The 21,133-nt window shown below is 36.9% G+C and overlaps 1 protein-coding gene across 2 annotated transcripts in view; it reads left to right on the top strand.

Annotated features, from left to right (window-relative positions):
• Nucleotides 1-21,133, top strand: part of TMEM117 (transmembrane protein 117) — a 179,063-nt gene that overhangs the window by 104,660 nt on the left and 53,270 nt on the right. For both annotated transcript variants that reach the window (XM_041399071.1, XM_041399072.1), the window contains exon 5: nt 7,427-7,524. In XM_041399071.1, the coding sequence (XP_041255005.1) occupies nt 7,427-7,524 (98 nt within the window). The remainder of the gene's footprint in view (nt 1-7,426; nt 7,525-21,133) is intronic.

The following is a 21,133-nucleotide window of genomic DNA, read 5'->3' as shown; positions in this document are numbered from 1 at the left end:
TTATATAAAGAGCAAGTGCTTGCCACATGGCAGCCAGCACATTTTGTTGCACGTATATAGTGATATGTGTGCACAGTAGGGACTTGAAGCATGTTAGGAAATGAAATGGCACAGCTTAGAGATTTTCTGCAGAAGCTCTGCTTCAGTTGTAAAATTGATCCTAACCAGTTACTTATATGTATGAACTGTCAAGGAATTTCCAGTTAAAAGATTATTTTTTTAATTTTTTTTTTTTTTAAATTTTAGATTTTGCTTTTAAGAAAAACAAAATCTATTTAGAAATTATTTCTCCTGGTATTGAAATACAAAATATAATTTCCAGAATAACTTGAATAGACTTTAAATTATTGCAGACCAGATTTCTCCCTAACTCACCTTTTGATATCTAAAGTTTTTTTACCAGAAACTCATTGTGGGCTAGATGTTGGCTTTGTGGATCATTCTGTCCTAAATTAATTTAGAAATTGAAAGGAAATGCTGGCAGAAGTGACTTTGCTAAAGCTGAATTTTTTTTTTTAGTTCTTGCCATCTTGTTGAGTTGTTGTCCCAACATGGATTGCACAGAAACCATTATGACAATATTCAGAACCAAATCAAGACACTCCAGCTAAAAAAGCAGAGGCTTGCTGCTTCCTCAGTGGGTGGAGAAATAAATTTGCATGGATCTGTAAAGATAACATTAATTAACATAAGCCTCCTCCATGTTTATGCAGAAGAAGTTCTTTAACTGGTTTTGGTGAATATTTGGGTGTAAGACAGTACACGTGTCCAAATGTTTTGGATTGGGAAAATAAGAGCTCATAAGAGCAATACTTAAAGCATGGTGGGAAATTTGCAAATGCACAAACTTGTACTGGAGACCATTGTGGGAGCCACAAAAGTGAACCATAATATTCTTTATCACTCATATTTGTTACTGAATTGTGACAGCAATTTAGTTGTTTTTCAGGATTTACTTATTGTTAGAACAGCATGTGTTCGTAAGACAAGAACAATGTTCTGGCTCTGATTAAAATGAGAAAACAATAAAAAGTATATTGAAGGGGCCATTTTGTCTCTGTGATTTTTGATGCTTTGAAAAAGCAAATATGAAAAGAATTCATTGCAATTAAATTGAAGGAGAAGAAACATAACAGAAGCTTTATTTTTTTTTAGGGTAGAAATCAACTAAATTAGGAATGTTCCAAAATATAGGAAGCAGGCAAAACTTTAAAATCTAGTAGTGTATTAACAGCTGACTAATAATATTTATCTTGAAAAATATTGCCCCGTTTATAGATCTGTAAACCTAATTACAAATATTTGTTAAATTTGTTTTCAAGTACACATTTTGCTTATTCCAAAATGCAGCAGAGGGGATTGAAATAAATTAACAGTTATTTCAGAAGAATGTGTAACAAAGTTCTTGACACTTCTGCTCAACTGCCAAAGCAATTTCAGAATTAAACATTATCATGTGTCAGCTATGTAACAGCTGAGTATGATCACAGAATCACAAAATTGTAGGGGTTGAAAGGGACTTCTGGAAACCATCTAGTCCAAGCCCTTGCCAAAACAGAGCCACCTAGAGCAGGTGACACAGGAATGTGTTCAGGTGGGTCTGGAAATTCTCCAGAGAGGGAGACTCCACAACCTCCCTGGGCCTGTTCCAGTTCTCTGCAACCCTCTGTGTGAAGAAGTTCTTCTTCATGTTGAGATAGAACTTCTTTTTTCTCAGTTTATGGCTATTGCTCCTTGTCTTGTCACTGGGCACCACTGAAAAGAGTCTGGCACCATCCTCTTGGCACCCACCTTTGAGATATTTATATGTATTAATAAGATCCCCAGATCAAACAGGCCCAGCTCCCACAGTGTCTCCTCATAAGATCAGATGTTCCAGACCCCTCATCATCACTGTGGCCTCCCCTGGACCCTCTCCAGTAGGTCTTTGCCATTGTGAACTGTGGAGCCCAGAACTGACACAGCACTCCAGATGTGGCCTCACTAGGGCCAAGTGGAGGAGCAAGGTCACCTCCCTCAACCTGCTGGCCACACTCCTCCCAATGCACTCCAGAGAGCCATTGGTCCTCTTGGCCACAAGGACACTGCTCCATGTTCCCCAAGTCCTTCTCACAGAGCCACTTCCAGGACGTCAGCCCCAGCCTGTGCTGGCACTTGGGGTTATTCCTCCCCTGGTGTTGGATCCTGATTTGCCATCTCTGAATCTCATTAGGTTTTTTTTTCTGCCCAGCTCTCCAGCCTGCCAAGGTCCCACTGAATGGCAGCAGAGCCTTCAGGTATATCAGCCACCTCCCACAGTTTTACATCATCTGCAAACTTGCTGAGGGTACATTCGATCCCTTTGTCCACACTGCTGATAAAAGAGTTAAGACTGGTCCCAGTATTGATCCCTGGGTAACACCACTGACGAAAGGCTTCCAACTGGATCTTACTTGGCTGACCACATCCCTCTGAGTTCTGCCATTCAGCCAGTTCTTGATCCACCTCACTGTGCATTCATCTGACCCACAGTTCTGAGCTTATCCATGATGTTATTATGGGAAACAGAGTCAAAAGCCTTGCTGGAGTTGAGACAGACAACATCAGCTATTGTCCCCTCATTGACCCATCCTGTCATGCCATCATAGAGGAGTATCAGATTGGTCACCATCCACAGAAGTCAATTTTGTCCCAGAAATCCAGATGAAAAAAGCATAAAAACATTTTCCCTATAGGTTACTTTTATACATCAAGTGAACAGCTCCACAGTTTTTACATATCTCAAAGAAGAGAAAAGTGATGGATAGAAACTTTTAATGACTGAGTACTAAATGTTTGGTATATGATCACTGTGGTGTAGCACAGTACTTAAAGAGTGAGATATGATAAAGAATTGATGTGCAGTTAGTGGGACACCTATATATAGCTCTTACCTAAAAGCACATAACAGCAAGCAAGGGAAGTGTATCCCCTCAGCAGTGTGCATTAGCTCTCATTGACTTCCCACTCTGACTTCAGAAAACATAATTACTTTAACCTGATTTAGCCCCTGTTTTTTCTAGAAGAAAAAGCTTACATACTTTTCAGAAACACACAGGCAGTGTTCAGTCTTTGCAAAACTATTGATGGATTCTTTTGATGAGGAATGCAATGTTCATAATCTTGCCATGGGAAACTGCACTCTGGTCTGTCCCGTCACTATGGCATCCTTACAATTTCTAAAAGATTTTAGAATTTATGATATTTACTCTTATCAATGAAATGCCCCAGTAGCAGGACTGAAAATAATGTTTCTTGTTTTGAGTTTGGGGTGAGTGGAGATGTGCAAGTTATGTACTATTCAAAGGCTGAGTGTCAACTGAAATTAATATAGTGCTACTTACAAAGAGGTTTATGATTTCAAATAAGATATTTAAAATTGTAAGATTATAAAAATTGAAAAAAATTTAAAAACTTTTAATACTTGAATCATGTATTTGACAGTGGTAGATAGGTATATTTTGGCAAATGCAGTTGTCCAGGGTACTCAGTTTTCCAACAATAATATCATGATGTCATGCCCTTCTGTCTGGGTAATTGCACACAAACAGATTCTTTACTGATATTTTATGCTGAAATCCTACTGTCCAAAGAACACAAAAATATTTCATATTTCGCCATTTCGTTTGTGTTTTCAGTCTTTTCTTGTGGATCTTAGATTCTTCTACCTACTGTTGAATTCTAGAGGGCTGCTCTTACCCTGTTTTGATGATTTATCCAAGTATGAATAAAGCAATGAAAATTCTTGTTAAGCACTTTTCTCTACTTCATGAATATTGCATCATAGAATATGTCCTAAAGCCCAGAGTCCATTTCTCTAGTAAGAAAGTTTCTGCAGCTGCTCATATGAAGAAGTGTTACTATCAAACCAACTAATATAGTTTTATATTTCTATATTTCTAAAATACAATTTTTCAGATGAAAACAGCTTGGCCAGCAGCCTGTGCTGCATCAGTTTTCTGTGGGTTGTCTCTCCGGGCTCTGAGGATGGTAGCATAGTTCCTGGTAGTGGAGTATTTGGATGATACTTTTTAGGCACGGACAAAGTGTGAGGCCATTTTCTCTTTTTCTCTCTCTTTTTTTTTTTTTTTTTTTTTTTTTTTCTTCTAAGGGATGTTTCACTTGCTGTTAACTTAGAGAGATACCTTGCCTTAGCTGACACTCCCTGTGCAGAGGTTGTCTCTGCTGGGAAGGACCTTGCGAGGTACAACGCAGCATCACTTGCCAGGAGTGTCTGCAGAGAGATGTAAAGTATGTGCAGAGTATCCTGAAGAATAGGCTCAAAGAGTTACTGCATGGAAGGAATAAATGATCCTTAGGGTGTCTTTGTGCTCCACCTGGCACATCTCAGATATCTTAGGCACCTTACTCTTTTGTCGGGGATTTGATTTTTTTGGAGTTTTTTATGATTTTGCTTTCTGCACTTTTTGTCTAAGTCACTTGCTCTGAATGACTTTGAATCCCAGATTCTTTTTTCTGTGTGATACAATGCAATTTTACAAATTATTGTATTATATATTGTATAGCAGTATTGATCATAGGCCAGGTTGGATGGGGCTCTGAACAACCTGGTCCAGTGTAAGGTGTCCCTGCCCATGGCAGGGTGGGGCTGGAAATAGAGGCTGCGTAAGGTCCATTCCAACTCAAGCCTTTCTGTGGTTTCATGATTGCATCAAACATCAAAAGGACCATATCAAAAGGAACAATTTTATTTTTCTGTAACAGAAAAATCAGAATCATAATGTTTTGCTATTAATGACAGCAATATATCTTTTTAAAACCATTATGAGTTAGCCTCATAATTAATACAAAGTAAGTAATATGAATAGTTGATAAAGTAATATTTTTTAGGGCAAAATGAAAATTGGGATGCCGTAATATATATAAAGCATAGCAATTATTAATAGAAATTGAGATTTTTGTGCATTTGTGTAATTTATAAAGGCAGTGTGTGTGATACAGCTTTGCTTTTACAATTTAATACAGTATAACTGTTTATCGCATGAGACACTAAATAAAATGAAAATGTATACACTATCTGTATGTTGGGCCATTCCTTTTTGAACTCAAGCAGTGTAATTATTGATTAAAGTATATTGCATCTCCTAGTTCAAGAAAAAAATACATTACTTAATTACCTTGCAAGTGGCTTTCCCTGTTTTGTTTTGATTATATAAGATGCAGGTATTCAGACATTTACTGAAGTGTCCATTCTTTTCTATTCCCATGTATCAGCATGCTTTCAAAGAGAGTCCAGTAAAACAGAAATAAATGTATGCTGTCCAGGAATTTCATTGTGAAATAAAAATAGAGAAAGAAAAAAAAAACCACATTGCTTTACATAAAGTTCTGCAAATTCAATTAAAATTTATATTTTTTCTTTTCTAAAAACAATGGGTATTTGATATATATTTAAAACTTGTCTGCTGTATGACAATGTTGAGTGCTTTTCTCCTGTGAGCTGTTTCCTACAGTGATTGTCCTTGACCAAATCAGAAAGTGAATTTGATTTCTCTAATGCAAAAAGTAATTGGATTTCTCGTTATGGAATGCATCCCTTTAATGACTGTCTCTGCTTTTGCCAATTTAGCTGCAACTGACCTGACATTGATCTGGTGATATGACTTTAAATAAATGCCAAAGTTGAGGGATGAAAGACCAGCTATTTGATATCAGAAAGAATATTTCCTGCCTCATCTTGCCATTTTCCTCAGAAAATATTTCCATCTCGAATGTCATTCTTATGAAACATGCTCCGTTGGTAATTGGTCACAGAGCTGAAAATTGCATCCTTCTCCCAAATATAATAATTTTCCAGAAAGCATCTGGAGAAACTATTTTGAAACTTGAATAAAGCCTCTTGAAATAGCTGTTCTTCTTTGCAAATATTCATTACTATGTAGATTCTTCCTAAGAGGAAAAAAACCTGTTACTAAAGTAGTGAATTAAATCTTTACGAAAGTCTTGTTCAGCATTAAATATTTATTGAAATATTTATTTAGATAATGGGGATCTTATAAAAAAGTATTATCATTTGCTGATCAGAGAAAAGATTTACCCACATTAAACAGTTACTAAAGGTGGTATTTTAGGATATTATCTGTTCTTTGTCAAGGTTAAGTTTAATGGAATAATAAAATTCTAGAATGTCCATTTCTACTTATTTAACATAGTCATTATCCTTTGGATCCAGCACAGGCTAATACACTGAGCACTTTTAACCCCAAATGGACTTGAAACCAAAATTTAGAAGTTGAATCCATTTTTAATTTACTCATTAGCCACATGTTCTCTTTGATAAACACTCTTAATGCCATTGATTGAAAGTGGTAGCTTACACTCTGGATGATAAACTGAATTTTAAAGCATCTGTGAAGTTTTGTCTTCAGTTTGAAATTATTTCCTTCTGGAACCTTAAGATTTATTTTAATTTTGATTAAAACACATAGTAATTTCCCACTCTGTACTGATAACAGTGAGATAAAATTTTGTTTACTTACCTGCATTTCGAAACAGGTGGTCACCCCCGTTTCCTTTATCTGATCAATTATTTCTTAAATCTTTACAAATGGATAGCTTTTCCACTCTGGATCTTTTGCACAACAGAATTTATGAGTTTATTGTGATGTAACTTCTGGTGCTTTTTAGTACAGTTAATTTGAAGTAAATGGATATGAAAACACAGCTTTCCAAGAAGCAGGTGCCTGAGGGGTATTCACCTCCCTCACTGAGCTGAAAGTCATTTTTAATACTTTCATGTACCACCCAGAAGTACTGCATACATATGAGTCTCTGGACAGAGAAACAGATGGTCTCTTTAGACAGGAATTATGAAAATGAGAATAAATATTTCATACTTTTAAAAATTTTTCAAATTTTAAGGGTTTTTTTTTTTTTCTGTTGCCAGTCCCAAGTACTTTTTATACTGATAGCAGGAACTGAGAGGACATTATAAATGTTATATAGTGCTTAATTCACACGCTTCCACTCCCTAAATGCAGTTCTGATGTCCAGAGTGGAAATTCTGCTAATGGAAATTCTCAGGGAAGTGCTTCGCCTCTCCCAGATTGGACCAGAAAGCTTCACAGCCACAGGGGAATGTAACTCGAGTCCTGTAGGTTGCTGTAACTTTTAGATTGGTTCCTCTTACCTTCCTATCTTTGGATCTCTACAGGTTTCATCACTACTCAAGGAGTTGCATGCACTTCTAGAGGCAGAATATGTAGCCCAATATTCGTTATCTTGATTGCAAATAACACTGTACACACTATTAGTCCACTGTCTGTTATCATTATCAGAACTGGTGCAGCTGTGCCACACATAAATAAAAATGTTCCTGGAGTCCTTGCTTGCACAGCCTTGTGTAGCACCACTATAACTGTAACTACTATTTCTTCTTTCCCTATAGGTCACAGATATGATGCTTCAGGATAAACCCTACCCAGACTGGGGAAAGTCTGCCAGAGCTTTCTGGAAGAAAGGAAACATTAGGATCATTTTATTCTGGTAGGAAAATAGTAAAATCAAATTACTTTACACAAACCTTTTGAAGAATGTTGGAAAACATATCTTCTATGACCGTCTGTGGCAGAAAGAGATATGGTTGAAAAAAAAAGGTAAATCTAGTCTAACTAGAAATTGCAAAAATGGTACATGAATGAGGAATTCCTAGTCAAAACAGTTGGTGTATAAATATAATTTTTAAATTGGTTTATAAAGTTTCTTTTATTCATTTTGACGCTTTATAATTGAGTTGCCGAAATTTTGGTATATGTGATAATATTTGGGTGTCCCACTGTAATTCCTTGTAATAAACTAGATATTTGAATTTCCTTTTGTGGCCATGAAATTAATTATAGAAATTCTTTGAATTGCCACATGAATAGGATTTAAAACGTCATGTCAATCTCAGATGATTAAGAGCAATATTAAAAAGCAATGCAGAAAGTTGTGAGGGTTAAGAGTTTATTTCACCTCAAATGTAGCCTCTTCCAGATAAATTCCAGACAGATGTAGCTATTGAAACAGAACACAAATTATGACAGGAAAAATTGAAAATGGCGAACATATATTCTAAGAAGCAGTCTGAAAACCTTATAGCTGAAGATATAAGAAATAGCAAAGACTTTTGCAATTATACCAGAACCGGAAAAGCTTTTGAAAATGTCATTAGACCTGCTGTTTTTAAAAGAACAGATTTCAAAAGAACTCTTACGGAGAAGTTGAAAGATATTTATTTGTATGTAGTCTCCTACAGAAAATGCAATTAAGTATCTTGCACTTTAAAGGAGTAAAACCAAGCTATTCTATTGAGGCTATAAAGAAAATAGTAAGAGAAATTTGAAAGGAAAGCAGAATCAGATGGCTGAGTGGTTACACACAAAGCTTATAAGGAACTGAAAGGGTTGAGCTGATGCAAGTTTTATTAGCACTTAATTGCCTATTGAAAAAATTGAATATTAAAATTTGGATATTGTTTTGCTTTTTCTGCCTTTTTTTCCCAGGCAAACTAGTAATATCCTACTGGCCTGTAAGTCTGAGTTCAGTTTTAGCAAAATGGATTGAATATATTATATGATTATATATTATATATCATTATATATCAATATTGGATTTAAGAGCAAAGCTCTAGATTAATTTCTGCTAAAGGAAGCTGGAGGTTTGCTGAAAGAAAACCTTCTCTGATCTCTAGAACTCTATGCACATGTCCTCAAAATAATGGATGAGGGAGAAATGCTTGATATAATTTATTTGGACTTTCCCAAGGGTTTTGACAAAGTTCTTTACTGAATGCAATTAAGAAAACTAGTAAGACTAAGTGTGCTAACATTTAGAAATCATCTCAGCAATCTGCAGTGAAAGTTGTGAATAAAATAATAATTTTCTGCTACATTGATAAGGCTGAGGAGTTATATTATTTGATGTTTGAAGTAGTATTCATTATTTATATACATCATAAATATTTGTGATGTGACATAATTTAAAGATTAAGTTAATAATTTGAAAAATGCATGAAAGAGGGATTTTGGAAAACCAGGTGAAAAAAATGATGTGACTGAATACTTGAGTTATGGGAGGAGGTGGGGGGATTCTTGTCATCATTGCAGGATGTGCAGAGGGAGATTCTGTCTCAGTGTGTAGGGATGGGCAAAAAGGTAAAGCAGATGTATCAAAAAAATTCACAGATAGGTGCCAAGTGGCACCTATGATTACAATGTCATCTGAGCAAAAAGCTCAGTCTAAAGCATCATTGATTTTTTTCCCCCATGTCTGAAGGATAGCTTTGTCTGAAAGACTGAAAAGGAGATTAGTTAAGATTTAAGAAAGAACTTAATTACACAGAAAGACTGGAAAAATGGGAAAAAAGGATTAAAAGCAAGGTGACATGATAGTTTTCAAATTTATATGCCAGACTGGGAGACCAATGAAGCAGTATTAAAATTATTTAAATATTATTGCAAGCAATTTTTTTCCACTCTAAAATGTTAAAAATCTATATTTCTAGTAATATTCACCCTGACAAATCCTGCCAAAAGTTCAATATAGAGATAAGTGAAAAAAAAAGAGTTTTCATGCAAGAGTTTCATATTAAAGGGTATGCTCAAAACCTGAAGGGTGACATAAATGCTTTTATTTTTAGCTTTAGGCAATGAAATAAAATAGCCTGGCTGACAGTCTATGATCTGCAGCCATTATTTATATAGTGCAAGTTAGACATCAGCAAAAGTAGATTTTTTTTTTTCCCCACTAGGTAGGAAAAATAAAGGAATTATAATGTTAAGCCTGGTAACCTGGGGTATTTGAATTTACTCTATTGTTACTTAAGCAATGTGATGTGTATAGCCTCATTTCTGAAATGTCCTAAATGAAGCATCCTCAACAGTGTGTCCTACTCAGATACTGGTAGGTCAAAATCCATTTATTCAGGACATTTCTAGTAGCACACCTGTTTAGTAGTACTATTGCAACACTGTGCAGTATATTTTTGTTATTCCTAGTATATATATATGATGCACAGTCTAAAGTGGTTGATGAAATGAAAACCTTAGCTACAAACTAAACTTGTTTTTTTGTTAATGTCTTTTCTATTTTTGTGTTTGCTTTGCAAAATTAGAAAACTTCTGTAAATGTATCAAAGATGGATGGATTGTAAAGGTGGTAAAGGCACCATCCATTTATTTATGATAGTTAATTTGTGTCTGTTTTGTGTCTCATTTGGAAATGTTTTCAGTCTCTCCAATGCAACTAATTCACAAAGGTTTTGATTTATTTTATCATCTCCTGTTTTAAATCATTCTCTGTAAACATTGTCAGCAACAGCTTGTTGGTTGCTCCTGAGGATTCTGTCTGACTTCTGAATTTCTTCACACTATAATTCTTCCACAAACAACTCATCTAGCTAGAGAACGATCAGTTGCTATTTGCCTTTGTGTAGTCCATCACGAAGGAGTATTTGAAGTGCCTTCAACTCTTTTTGAAGTCAGAGGTTGTCTTTTTTTTTTTCTTTTTTTTTTCTCTTTTTTTTGTTTTTCATAAAAAGGTCTCCATTTTGGTGATTTCCAGCTCTGCTCATGGCTAATTGCAGCATTCTGAGGCACCTTTGTGTAATGCTGTTATATTGCTAAGTGATGCAATGCAAATACAAATGCACTTTCGCATAGATTTAAGAAAGTGTGTTGTCAAGAGGACTTCTAGGTAGCAATGGAATTACTAAGATGTGCAGACGTGTTTGTGGGTCACAAAAGAAAGATACACACAAGGAGGTAAATAACTGCATTGTCTGCAGTCAGATGAGTCTCCCTACAGACACTGTCTCTAGTGCTCTGTCTTCACCATCAGTATTGCAAAATTATAAGCATAACTTGAAATAGGCTGATTTTTTTGATATGTTGATGACTGATTCAGGAGAGACAAATTATATATGACACGAGAGGACTGGCATTTGAAAGAAGCAAAAAGAGGTTTGTTGAATAAAGTAAAAATAGATCTTGGACAAGACTGATGACAAGTCAACAGCTGTAGCTAGTGGTAAGATAAATAAATAAGACAATATAGAGCCACACTTGATGTTTTATATTAGGTGAAGCAGGGGCAGAAGTAGAATTTGAGAGGACTGATTGTTTTGCCAATATTTTTTTTATTTTCCTCCAAACATTTAATAAGTCCAAGCTCCACTAAAGGTGTCCATACACATCTGCGCAGGAGCGAGCTCTCCGCGGCAGTACAGGCAGGTGGTGCTGCCCACACCAGTGCCCCGGTATGTGCTCAGGCTGTACAGACATTGCCGTGCTAACATACAGCTCTCTGCCACCAAGGCCTGGGTTACCTCTGCGTGCTTTGTGCCTCAAGTCACTGTCTCCTCCTTACAGTGTCTTCTGCTGTGACCTGCCACACACCCTGTGCAGAACTGAGGGCAGTAGTTGGAATAAAATCGTAAGGACGTCTCTGGGCGGTGTGCACAGTTTGCTCAACAGAGGCAAAACCTGAATGCTCTCTTTTGACAAACTGCTCCAATATCAATTGCCCTCAAAATTTTCCTAACAGAGTATGGAGGGTTTATAATGAGCAAGGCATAAAGACAGTGAACTTTTAGCCATAGGGAAAAAACAGAGCACAGTCAAAAGAAAACCAGTTTATGGGAACAGAGGAAAAGAGCTGCTGAGGTCTGCGTAAGCAGGTAACAGAAAATTGACATTCAAAGGTAGATTATCAAAATGGGGGATTGTAGAGATAACAGTGGATTGTGCAGCTGAATCTTCATTGCAGAGAGGGTGGCAGAACAATATACACAAGCTGAACCTTTGAATATGTAAGTTCCAGGCTGGAATACATTTCTGTGGTGTCCCTGGCTAGACATTCACTGTATGTGTACACAATGATCAGTCTTTATTGGTGCAATAAAGACAATTGGCCTATGACACAGGATTCTTGTCTGAAATAATGCAAAATAGATACCAACAGGGAAAAGAAATAAAGTAATTCAGATAATTGTAAATTTTTTATTCTCTATGTTTGCTGTTTGACTCTGCAAACAAAATATTCTTATATTAATATGCATTTCCATAAGCTCCTGCTAGCTTTCTTTAACAAAAAATACAGCTACACATGCTCAGAAATGCGTGTTAGGAATCACAGTATTTTAATTTAACAAATCAAGCTAGTAATATAGGTTTAGAAGCTTTTGTTCAAAATAATTGTGCAGAATTGCTAGAGTTCTAATTTATGTAAATATGTTTATACTGGATTGTGTCAAACATAGCTTAGGTTAGTATTCTTAACTGGACAATATTTTGTACCCTGGAACTAGAGAAAACTTCTTTATGAGATAGATAGCCACATCTTCTACAAAGAAATAAAAGCAGTTTCTGTAAGAGACTTTCTATTATGCACCTATTTGAACATTTAGTTTGATAAATTATGTTTCCATATTCTATGTTTTCACAATCAAGATGATAAGTTTATACTGGAAAAATATGTTCTTTTCACATATATGAATGTTCAAAAGACGGCTTCTAAAAACATTCATTCTTCTCACAATAGGCTGCATTGAGAAAAACTAACTGCACATTATAGCTCAGACAATTTAAGCTGTGTACTAACTGAAACAAAACAAACCTTTCATTAGGTTTGAGTAAAAGGTTTTGGGATACCTTCCCACAAATAAAACTGCAAGAAACAATGAAATAGTTGTATCTATAATATATGTGCATTTAGATACACATACAGTATTCTCTCCTTGATTGAAGGTTTTTAAGTTTATTAATTCTTTCATATTTAAGTAATTTATCTTGGGATAAGGTACTGACTACTGAATTGAAACTTGGAATCATCCAAAAGGTAAGTTAGATTCCCTGGTAAATAGTATAAATTGTAGAAAAGAACATACAAATATTTTCCAATATTATTGCTCACAATAAATCTTACTCTATAAACCAAGTGAATACTATCAGTTAGGATAAGCAAGACAATACATAAGTTTCTTATGATTTCCTTTTTGTCTCAATACAAAAAATTCAGTAAGGTCCTCCATAGATGATTTATATTGAGTGATCTGACTACTAATCTTGTCTGGCATTGTTAAATATATTCTATCAGGATAAAACTGTCCATGAATAGTGATTGTGACATTTAGTCTGGCCATCAAGATGTATGATTATAATTTTTCAAGAAATGACTAAAAGATTTTTGAGAGCATTTATTTAATTTCTGGGTATTATTGGTAAGCTATGCTATGAAATGACAATTTGTTATCATGAAAAAATGTTGAAAATAATTCATCGTAATACAGAGTGGTGAACTTTCATGTAAATGAGAGTTTAAGATTTTTGCCTATTTTTAGTTTTTATTATTTATTATTTTGAATATTTGAAAAAAAATGGAAAAATACAAAAATATTGTATTATCAGAAATATTTGCAGGAAAGTTTTTATTCATATCTATGTTTGGTCCTGTAAAAATTTTCTGGTTCATGTCCCGAGGAAAACTTTTCCACTTGGATAACAAAGTGCTTTTACAGTTCTAGTATGGAAAAGTAAAGGTGGTCAAAACTCACCAGAATGGTTGAGGCTTGGCAGCCCCATGAGTCATATACATTTTTGGACCTTGTTCTCAGATACCAGCCCTCCTCGGTGCATGAAAACTATTGTGTCAGCAATTTGGGGTTCTCCCACCTGCCTGCTCTCCTGAGCAGGTACTGCTGTGAGCTGGAGGTGTCACTTAGTCCTCAGCAGAACATGTCTGCCCTTCCCCTTCCCTTCCTCCCTTCCTCCCTTCCTCCAGCCAGCAATAGCCCCAAATGCCGCAGTGTTTGCAAAAGGAAAGGGTAAGGATGATTTGGGGCCCTAGGTCAGCTGTGGGGAGGGTGCCTTCGACATTGCATTTGCTGATCTAACATTGTGGTCTGTCTCAACCTTTTCCTGGCTTTCCTGGGAGCATCTTAGGGACTGCAATCACTCCACAGGCCTCCCATGTGGCCACAGGGAGCGTGTTCTGCACAGACTGCTAATGCGCTGCATGAGGGGTGGATGCTTTGCATGACATTATTTATGTATGAGCAGAGAAAAGGTATGCATATGGGAGGGCATGCAGGTGGAAGTCTCCATCTGTCTCAACTACCCAGAAAGAAATCTGTGGCTTGCTTGTGGCAGTCTCTATTTGGAAGGGCTGTGTAATGCATTTTCCCACACCCTAGTCGTGATAGGAAGAATAGTGAGACAAATCACTCCTCATCTCACTTTTCTTCTCAAGGCAAAGCATTTGAGAGAGATATAATTAAGTTTAGGGAGCTCTGGACTCTGAGATTCAAATAAAACCCCCAACTTTAAAACCAAAGCAACAAACAAAAATTGTGAGATAGCTTTATATTGAAGATTGAGTTCTTTATTTGGCTCATTCAAGTTACATAAGGCAGTCTCATCCTATTTTTTTTTCGAATGGAGATTCCTACAAATCAAACAAAAACGTATGTGGCTTCTGTAATGGCATCTGTAATGGCATGAATAAGAGAAGGAGGCAGAGGAGGAGACTGAGTATAGTGTGGCAGCTTTCCTCTTACATGAGGTAGACCACACGTGCCCATCTACATCCACACACTCAACCACACACTTGAGATAGCAACAAAGGGGAGGAAGGGAGATCCTAACACCCCTGCACTTGCACCATTTCCCTGGTAAGTGTTGCTGTGGAAACATTTCATGTCCTGGCGTTTAAAAAAAAAAAATTCACAGACCAATGTGGCTGAAAAATAATTATACTGAAGAGAGAAAAGCATCATCCATTAGCTGCAATGGGATTTTGGACTGGGCCCATAGACATAAATTTTACTTTTAATTTGGATTTAAATTCTCTGAACCACTGTAGTACATATGTATTTTATACCATATTTTTCCAGTTCTTCATCCTAAGTTTTTTGAGTTATATTTAATAGATATTTGCAATTCAGTAGTTTATAGCCTGCTAGAAAAAAACCCCTGTTTTTATTCCTATGTAATTGCTATATTCCTAAGTATAGCCTTCATAATTGGATGGATATGGCAATTCATGTTCACCTTTTTCTAAAAGTACATTTTATTCCATCTCTATTACAGAGAAAGAGGTATATCATGAACAATTACTAAAAATATTTCATCCAACATATAGCTTTAATAAAACTTCTTAAAGTGCAGTGTCTCCAATGTTTCAGTAATAACAGTACTGCCAAATGACAGTAGTTTCACAAAATCACATTCTGCCAAAACCTGAAAAGCTCTAATTCTTTGATACAAATTTTCCTTGGGAAACTCCAGTAAGTTTTTTTCTCTGAATGGGCAGTTGCAGTTCTTGGTTCAACCACAGTTGGAACAACTTCTTTTTTAGCACCTTTTCTCCATTTTCTGCAGAATTCTTGCTGAGCAGGAGACACCTCTTCCCCCACTCAGGCACTGGAAAATTTTCCAGAAAAGCAGAATCAGTGATGTGGTTGTTGTTATATCATTGCCCACTTTCTGCTTGAGCTCTTTACCTTTCTTCCTTTGTTTGTTATTAGAATTTTTTTTCTATCTTCAGCATTTACAGCTAGCCTAGGCTGCATTCTAAGTCCACCCCAAAATCAGGATGAGTGTAGCTGTCACATAATACACATTATGTGATCATATAGGCAGAAAAAAAGTGCTAAAATGTAAAGAAAAATATAATATAAAAATATAAATATATAGTCAGATAATTGAGATAGCCACTCCAAGATGGAAGTTCCAAGTATTGCAATTACATCAGCATGCATATTGTGGACTATTAGTCTTTCAACAGAAGGAAATATTTCAGAATATCAATGTAGTAATTCAGTCTTGCATCCATGCTGCAGTGTGCAGAAGCCTGGCAAAATCATAGCCCAAAACATGGTGAGTTCAACTGAAACTCATTTCTTTGGGAAAGCTGTAAAGAACCTATCACACCAAAGACCTGGTACGTACAGAAGCTGCAGCGTCAGTCAGTGGTTTTGTTCAAGATGTGAACTCTGAGAGCCCACAAAGTTCAATGGAGATCAGAAAGTGAGTGTTTCAGCTGCTTCTGCTCACAGCCAGAGTTCACAGACTTTTCATGGCTGGATGCCAAAAATCAATACAGTTTTCTAAAATAAATGTGATGATTAAAGTAATGAAATTATTTGCCTTCCTGGAATGCTGGAGTATTTTTAAAAAATTGTATTTCTCTCTAATGGCATATTTAAATTCGTACCTTAGAATTTGCTGATGTACTTAGGTTAACTTCTGACCCATCTTTCTCCTAGAATTGTAGAATAGCATAGGTTGGAAGGGAATTTAAAGATTATCTCTTTCCAGCCTCTCAACCAATGCTTTTCACTACACCAGGTTTCTAAAAGCCCCATTCAAACTGGCCTTGAACAATTCTAGAGGTGGGGAATCCACAACTGCTCTGGACAACCTTTTCCATTGCCTCACCCCTCTTACACCTTCCCTGCATGTAATCTTCCCTATATGTAATCTAAACCTGCCCTCTTTATGTTTAAAGCCATTCCTCCTTGTCCTATCACTACATGCCCTTGGGCAAAGTTCCTCTCCACCTCTCTTGTAGCCCCCTTTAGATTCTGAAAGGCTGCAATAAATCTCCCTTTAGCCTTCTCTTCACTGTTTTGAACAACTCAACCTCTCTCAGCATGTCTGCATAGGAGAGGGGCTCCAGCCTCTGATCACCTTCTTGTTCCTCCTTTGGACTCTCCCCAACGTGTCCATGTCCTTCTTTTGGGGGTCCCAGAGTTGGATGCAGCATTTCAAGTGGGGTCACGAGAGTGGAGTAGAGGGGCAGAATCCCCTCCCTCACCCTGCTGCCCATGCTGCTTTTGCTGAAGCTCAGGGCACATTGGGCTTTCTGGGCTGCAAGTGCCCATTGCCAGGTCACATTAAGCTTCTTGTGCACCAACATCTACAAGTCTTTCTTCCCAGTGCTCCTCTGCTAAGGGGAGAAGTTAATCCAGTACATTGTCTGCGCATCCTGCACTTGTGCTTGGGATTAAGCTGACACAGGTGCAGGACATTGCACTTGACCTTGTGGAACTTCATGAGTTTGCACAGACCCACTCCTCAAACCTGTGAAGTGTGATCCTGGGTGTGATCCCTTCCTTCCAGCATGTGGATTCTACCACACAGTTTGGTGTTGGCAGCCTTGCTGAGGTGCGCTTGATGCTGCTGTCCATGTCACTGACACAGATGTGACACTGTGCCCACCCCAGTTCCAGCCCCTGGGACCTGTCACAAGTGACTGATCACAACTCTTTGAGTGCCATCCAGCCAATTCCTTATCCACCCTGTGGTCCCTCCATCAAATCCATGTCTCTCCAGTTTGAAGGAAGCCAGTCATGCAGTACAATGTTAAATGCTTTGCACAATTCCAGGTGGATGATGCCAGTTGCTCTTTCCTTATCTGTCAATGCTGTAATGCCATCATAGTAGGCCACTGAAACTGTCAGGCAGCAGTCTTCCCTTAATGAAGAAAAATCAGTATTCCTGTGTTTTCTGTAAATACTGAGTATTTACACATTATCATGTTAAATGTTGTTTGGCTTTCAGATCCATCTGAAGAAGCAATTCTGAAATTGATTTGTGCCCAGTGAAGGTCTATTGCATTTGCAGGGATTCCGGTGGCAGGGAGGAATGATGAATCTGACTCCATGTTCTCAGAAGGCTAATTTATTGTTTTATGATATTATACTATATTAAAGAATACTATACTATGCTAAAGAATACAGAAAGGATACTTACAGAATGCTAAAAAGATAATAATGAAAACTCATGACTCTTTCCAGAGTTCTGACACAGCTTGGCACTGATTGCCCAATGAGACAAAAGAACTCACATCACAAAGATAATAAAACAATCACCTGTGGGTAAGCAATCTGCAAACACATTCCAATGGAGCAAAACACAGGAGAAGTAAATGAGATAATATTGTTTCCCTTTTTCTCTGAGGCTTCTCAGCTTCCCAGGGGAAAGATCCTGGGTGAAGGGATTCTTCAGAAAATGTGAATGTGACAAAGGTCAGCTTAGAAACTCTGGTTTTAAGACCTGTGGATTTCATGTGCAACACACTAACACAGTGAAACTGTTCACCAATATTAATGGGATTTTTTAACAGTGGGAACTGAAATCGGTCTCCCTGAGGACACTCTGGATGAGATTATTAATCTTCTGTGGTTTTCAGAAGGATATGGCATTGAGTGTGTGATTGAAAATGTTCTATTCCTCTTGACTTCCTGATAGTTCTTGATGATGTGACTTCTACTGTGATTTGGGCATCAATTTTTCAAATACAATTAGTGAAACTCTCCACCGTATCCACCTGTTTTTTGATGCAAACAGGCTAACAGCCACAGAGTAATAATGGTTCCAGTGAAATCACAACTTCAGATTCAAAGTGCTGCATATGACCAGAATGTGGTTGTAAATTCTAGCTTGAGATGCTGCAAAAGAAAGAAAAAAATTCATTGGTGTATCCAAATTCAGTTATTTAGGCCTATGAAAAGAATTATAGTACTCTGTCTTTTGCGAAGACTAGACTTAAAGTTAGAGCAAGAAGTTATTATTTGAGTGCTGCCAGACTTCATCCTCTATCTGATTCTGTCCCCACTCAGATTCTTACACCCCATGACCACTGTCAGAATGAAGCCCTTTCAATACAAAAGAAAACTTAGTTAAAACTGTCTTTTTAGGATGTGCTTAAAACAGTTATAAATATGAATGCGTATAAGCTTATTTAGTCCATGCATAAAACCTCAATATAGATGTAAGGAGCCTTTCTTTTGTTTCTTACTTGCTTTTGTACTTTGAAAAAATTGGTATGGCTGTAAAATCCAAGGCATCTGCTGACAGCTATCTTAATCAAGGCATTCAACTTCATATCTTTTTTAGGCTGGGTACCATAATGAGAATATTGTGGCTACATTTTTATTTTGGATAATTGCATGTTGTCTGACTGCAGTTGTGACTGTGGAAAAAAGCAGGTCTAAAACAAAGAGTAGACTAAATTTTCAATGAAATCACAACAAAAGGTTGTTAACAAAAGGTGCCCTGCAGGGCCCTTGATTTCATAATGTACGTTTTGATACTTTAGCATCTTTGTTAGATTTTTCTTCTTTTAACACAAAAAAATCATGTTAGCAGTTAAGTCCTTACAAAACCAGCTGCCAGTTAAATTTCAGACCATGCATATTTGAGCATGTTTTGTCTAGCAGGAAGTTGTCCTGATTAACAGAGTGATTTTGTGATATTGACTAATCAAAGAGCTTCAGTAAACAGTACTTTTAATACAATACTTGACATTTTCCATCTTTTCAGATTCTTTATGTACTGAAATGATTGATCTACTCCTTCAATCAAAACCACCTTGACTCCAGTTTACTGCTGTTTGCTTTGTATTACTGATTGTGTTGGTGCATTGGTCAGCACAGTGCTGCTTCTCATGCAGACAAAGAGTAAATCTTTCTGGATTTCAGTGGAAAGGGCATCAGCTCTTGTTTGTGATGGCCAAGGGGTAAAGCAAAGCCAGTGAAAACAATTGGAAAACAATGTATTCAGCCTTGAAAAAGGTTCATATTTTTTAAAGTTTTGTTTCCTGCTTTTTGCTATTGTTCTCTTGTTTGCTGCTTCCCCATTTCTTTTTACCATATCCTACCAGATTCTGCTAGTTCTGCTATAGAAAAATTTGAATTTTATTTCATTTATTAAAGACTATATTACAATTGAGAAGGTAAAGGGCAAGGGCCAAGAAATTATCAAATTATTACATTAAAATGAAGGAGGTTTTCATTTCAGTTTTGTGACTTGCTATGACAGTTTTAGTTTATTCAATGCTATGCTTAAAATAAGAAAAAAGTAAGATATTTCTTATTTTAAAAATACTAGATACAGCTTTGTCCCACTTCTGAACAAACCTCTTTGAGATTGTGCACTTTTGTTAGCTCCGGTGCAAGCTCCTTTTTCATACATGGTACTTTTCATTTAGGTGGGTTGGTTTGAATTTTTTTTCAAAGCACCTCTTCTATGAAGTCAGTCTGAGAGAGCTGGAGTTGTTCAGCTTGAAGATGAAAGAGTTCCAGGGAGACCTTATAGCAGCTTTGCAATGACTAAAGGGGCTGACAAGAAAGATGGAGAGACTTTTTACAAAGAGGTGTCAAGATAGGATGAGGGGGACTGGCTTTAAATGGGAAGAGAACAAGTTTAGACCAAATGTAAGGAAGAAATTCTTTGCTGTGACAGTGGTGGGGCACTGGGAGAGATTGTCCCAGAGCCCTTGTGGATGTCTTAGCCCTGGAAGTGTTCAAGGCCAGGTTGGACAGTGCTCTGAGCAACCTGGTATAGTCAAAGGTGCTGGCATGGGAGCTGAAAAAAGATGATCTTTAAATTCCCTTTCAACCCAAACCATTCTGATTCTGTGATCCTTACTATAAAATGAAACAGTAATTTTATAACTTATAGAAAATTAATTTTGTATAAAAAAAACACCTGTGACCATGGTTTAAAAACAAACTGCTATTATAAATGCTCTTACAGGGGACCTCTATTGTGCCAGCACTGCACAGCCCAGGAGAAGTGAACTCTGCCCCAGGGAGGTTACTGTCTGGAATTCTAATTTTAAAAAGAAACGTGGCACAGAAATGTGCTAAATCCCTCATCTATAAACATATATTTGCTGCTCTTTGTTTACTGGCACACAGAAGTTGTGTGCCAGTAAAAAATGGATTGGAACACATGCTCAGCTTCCAGTTATTTGCATGCTTTGACCTGACCTCATCTACTGAAATATTCAAGGCCAATTGGCATAGCACAGGAAGCACAGGTCTTGGAAAGGAAATAGAGTGATGCATGTTTTCAGTGACAGTAAACAAGTTGGAAATATCTTATTTGACTTTTAAATGATACACTGAGTTGAGAGATGGAATTTAAGTGGAAAACAATCAGATTTAAATTGAATAAATTTGATCTGGAGGGTCTGGAGCAAGACAGCACTGGCAATGTAATTTTTAATGCATTCGTTCTCAGGATGAAACTTCTCTCAAAGACGGGTCCAGATTTCTTGTCTAAGATTCTCTCCAGTATTCTGTCACATGAAGTCTAACATACTCATG

This window comes from Onychostruthus taczanowskii, unplaced genomic scaffold, assembly GCF_017590055.1.
Source record: "Onychostruthus taczanowskii isolate IOZ18803 unplaced genomic scaffold, ASM1759005v1 scaffold153, whole genome shotgun sequence".
Lineage (NCBI taxonomy): Eukaryota > Metazoa > Chordata > Aves > Passeriformes > Passeridae > Onychostruthus > Onychostruthus taczanowskii.
Note: the sequence above shows the minus strand (reverse complement) of the source record. Positions and strands in the feature narration are given on the sequence as shown.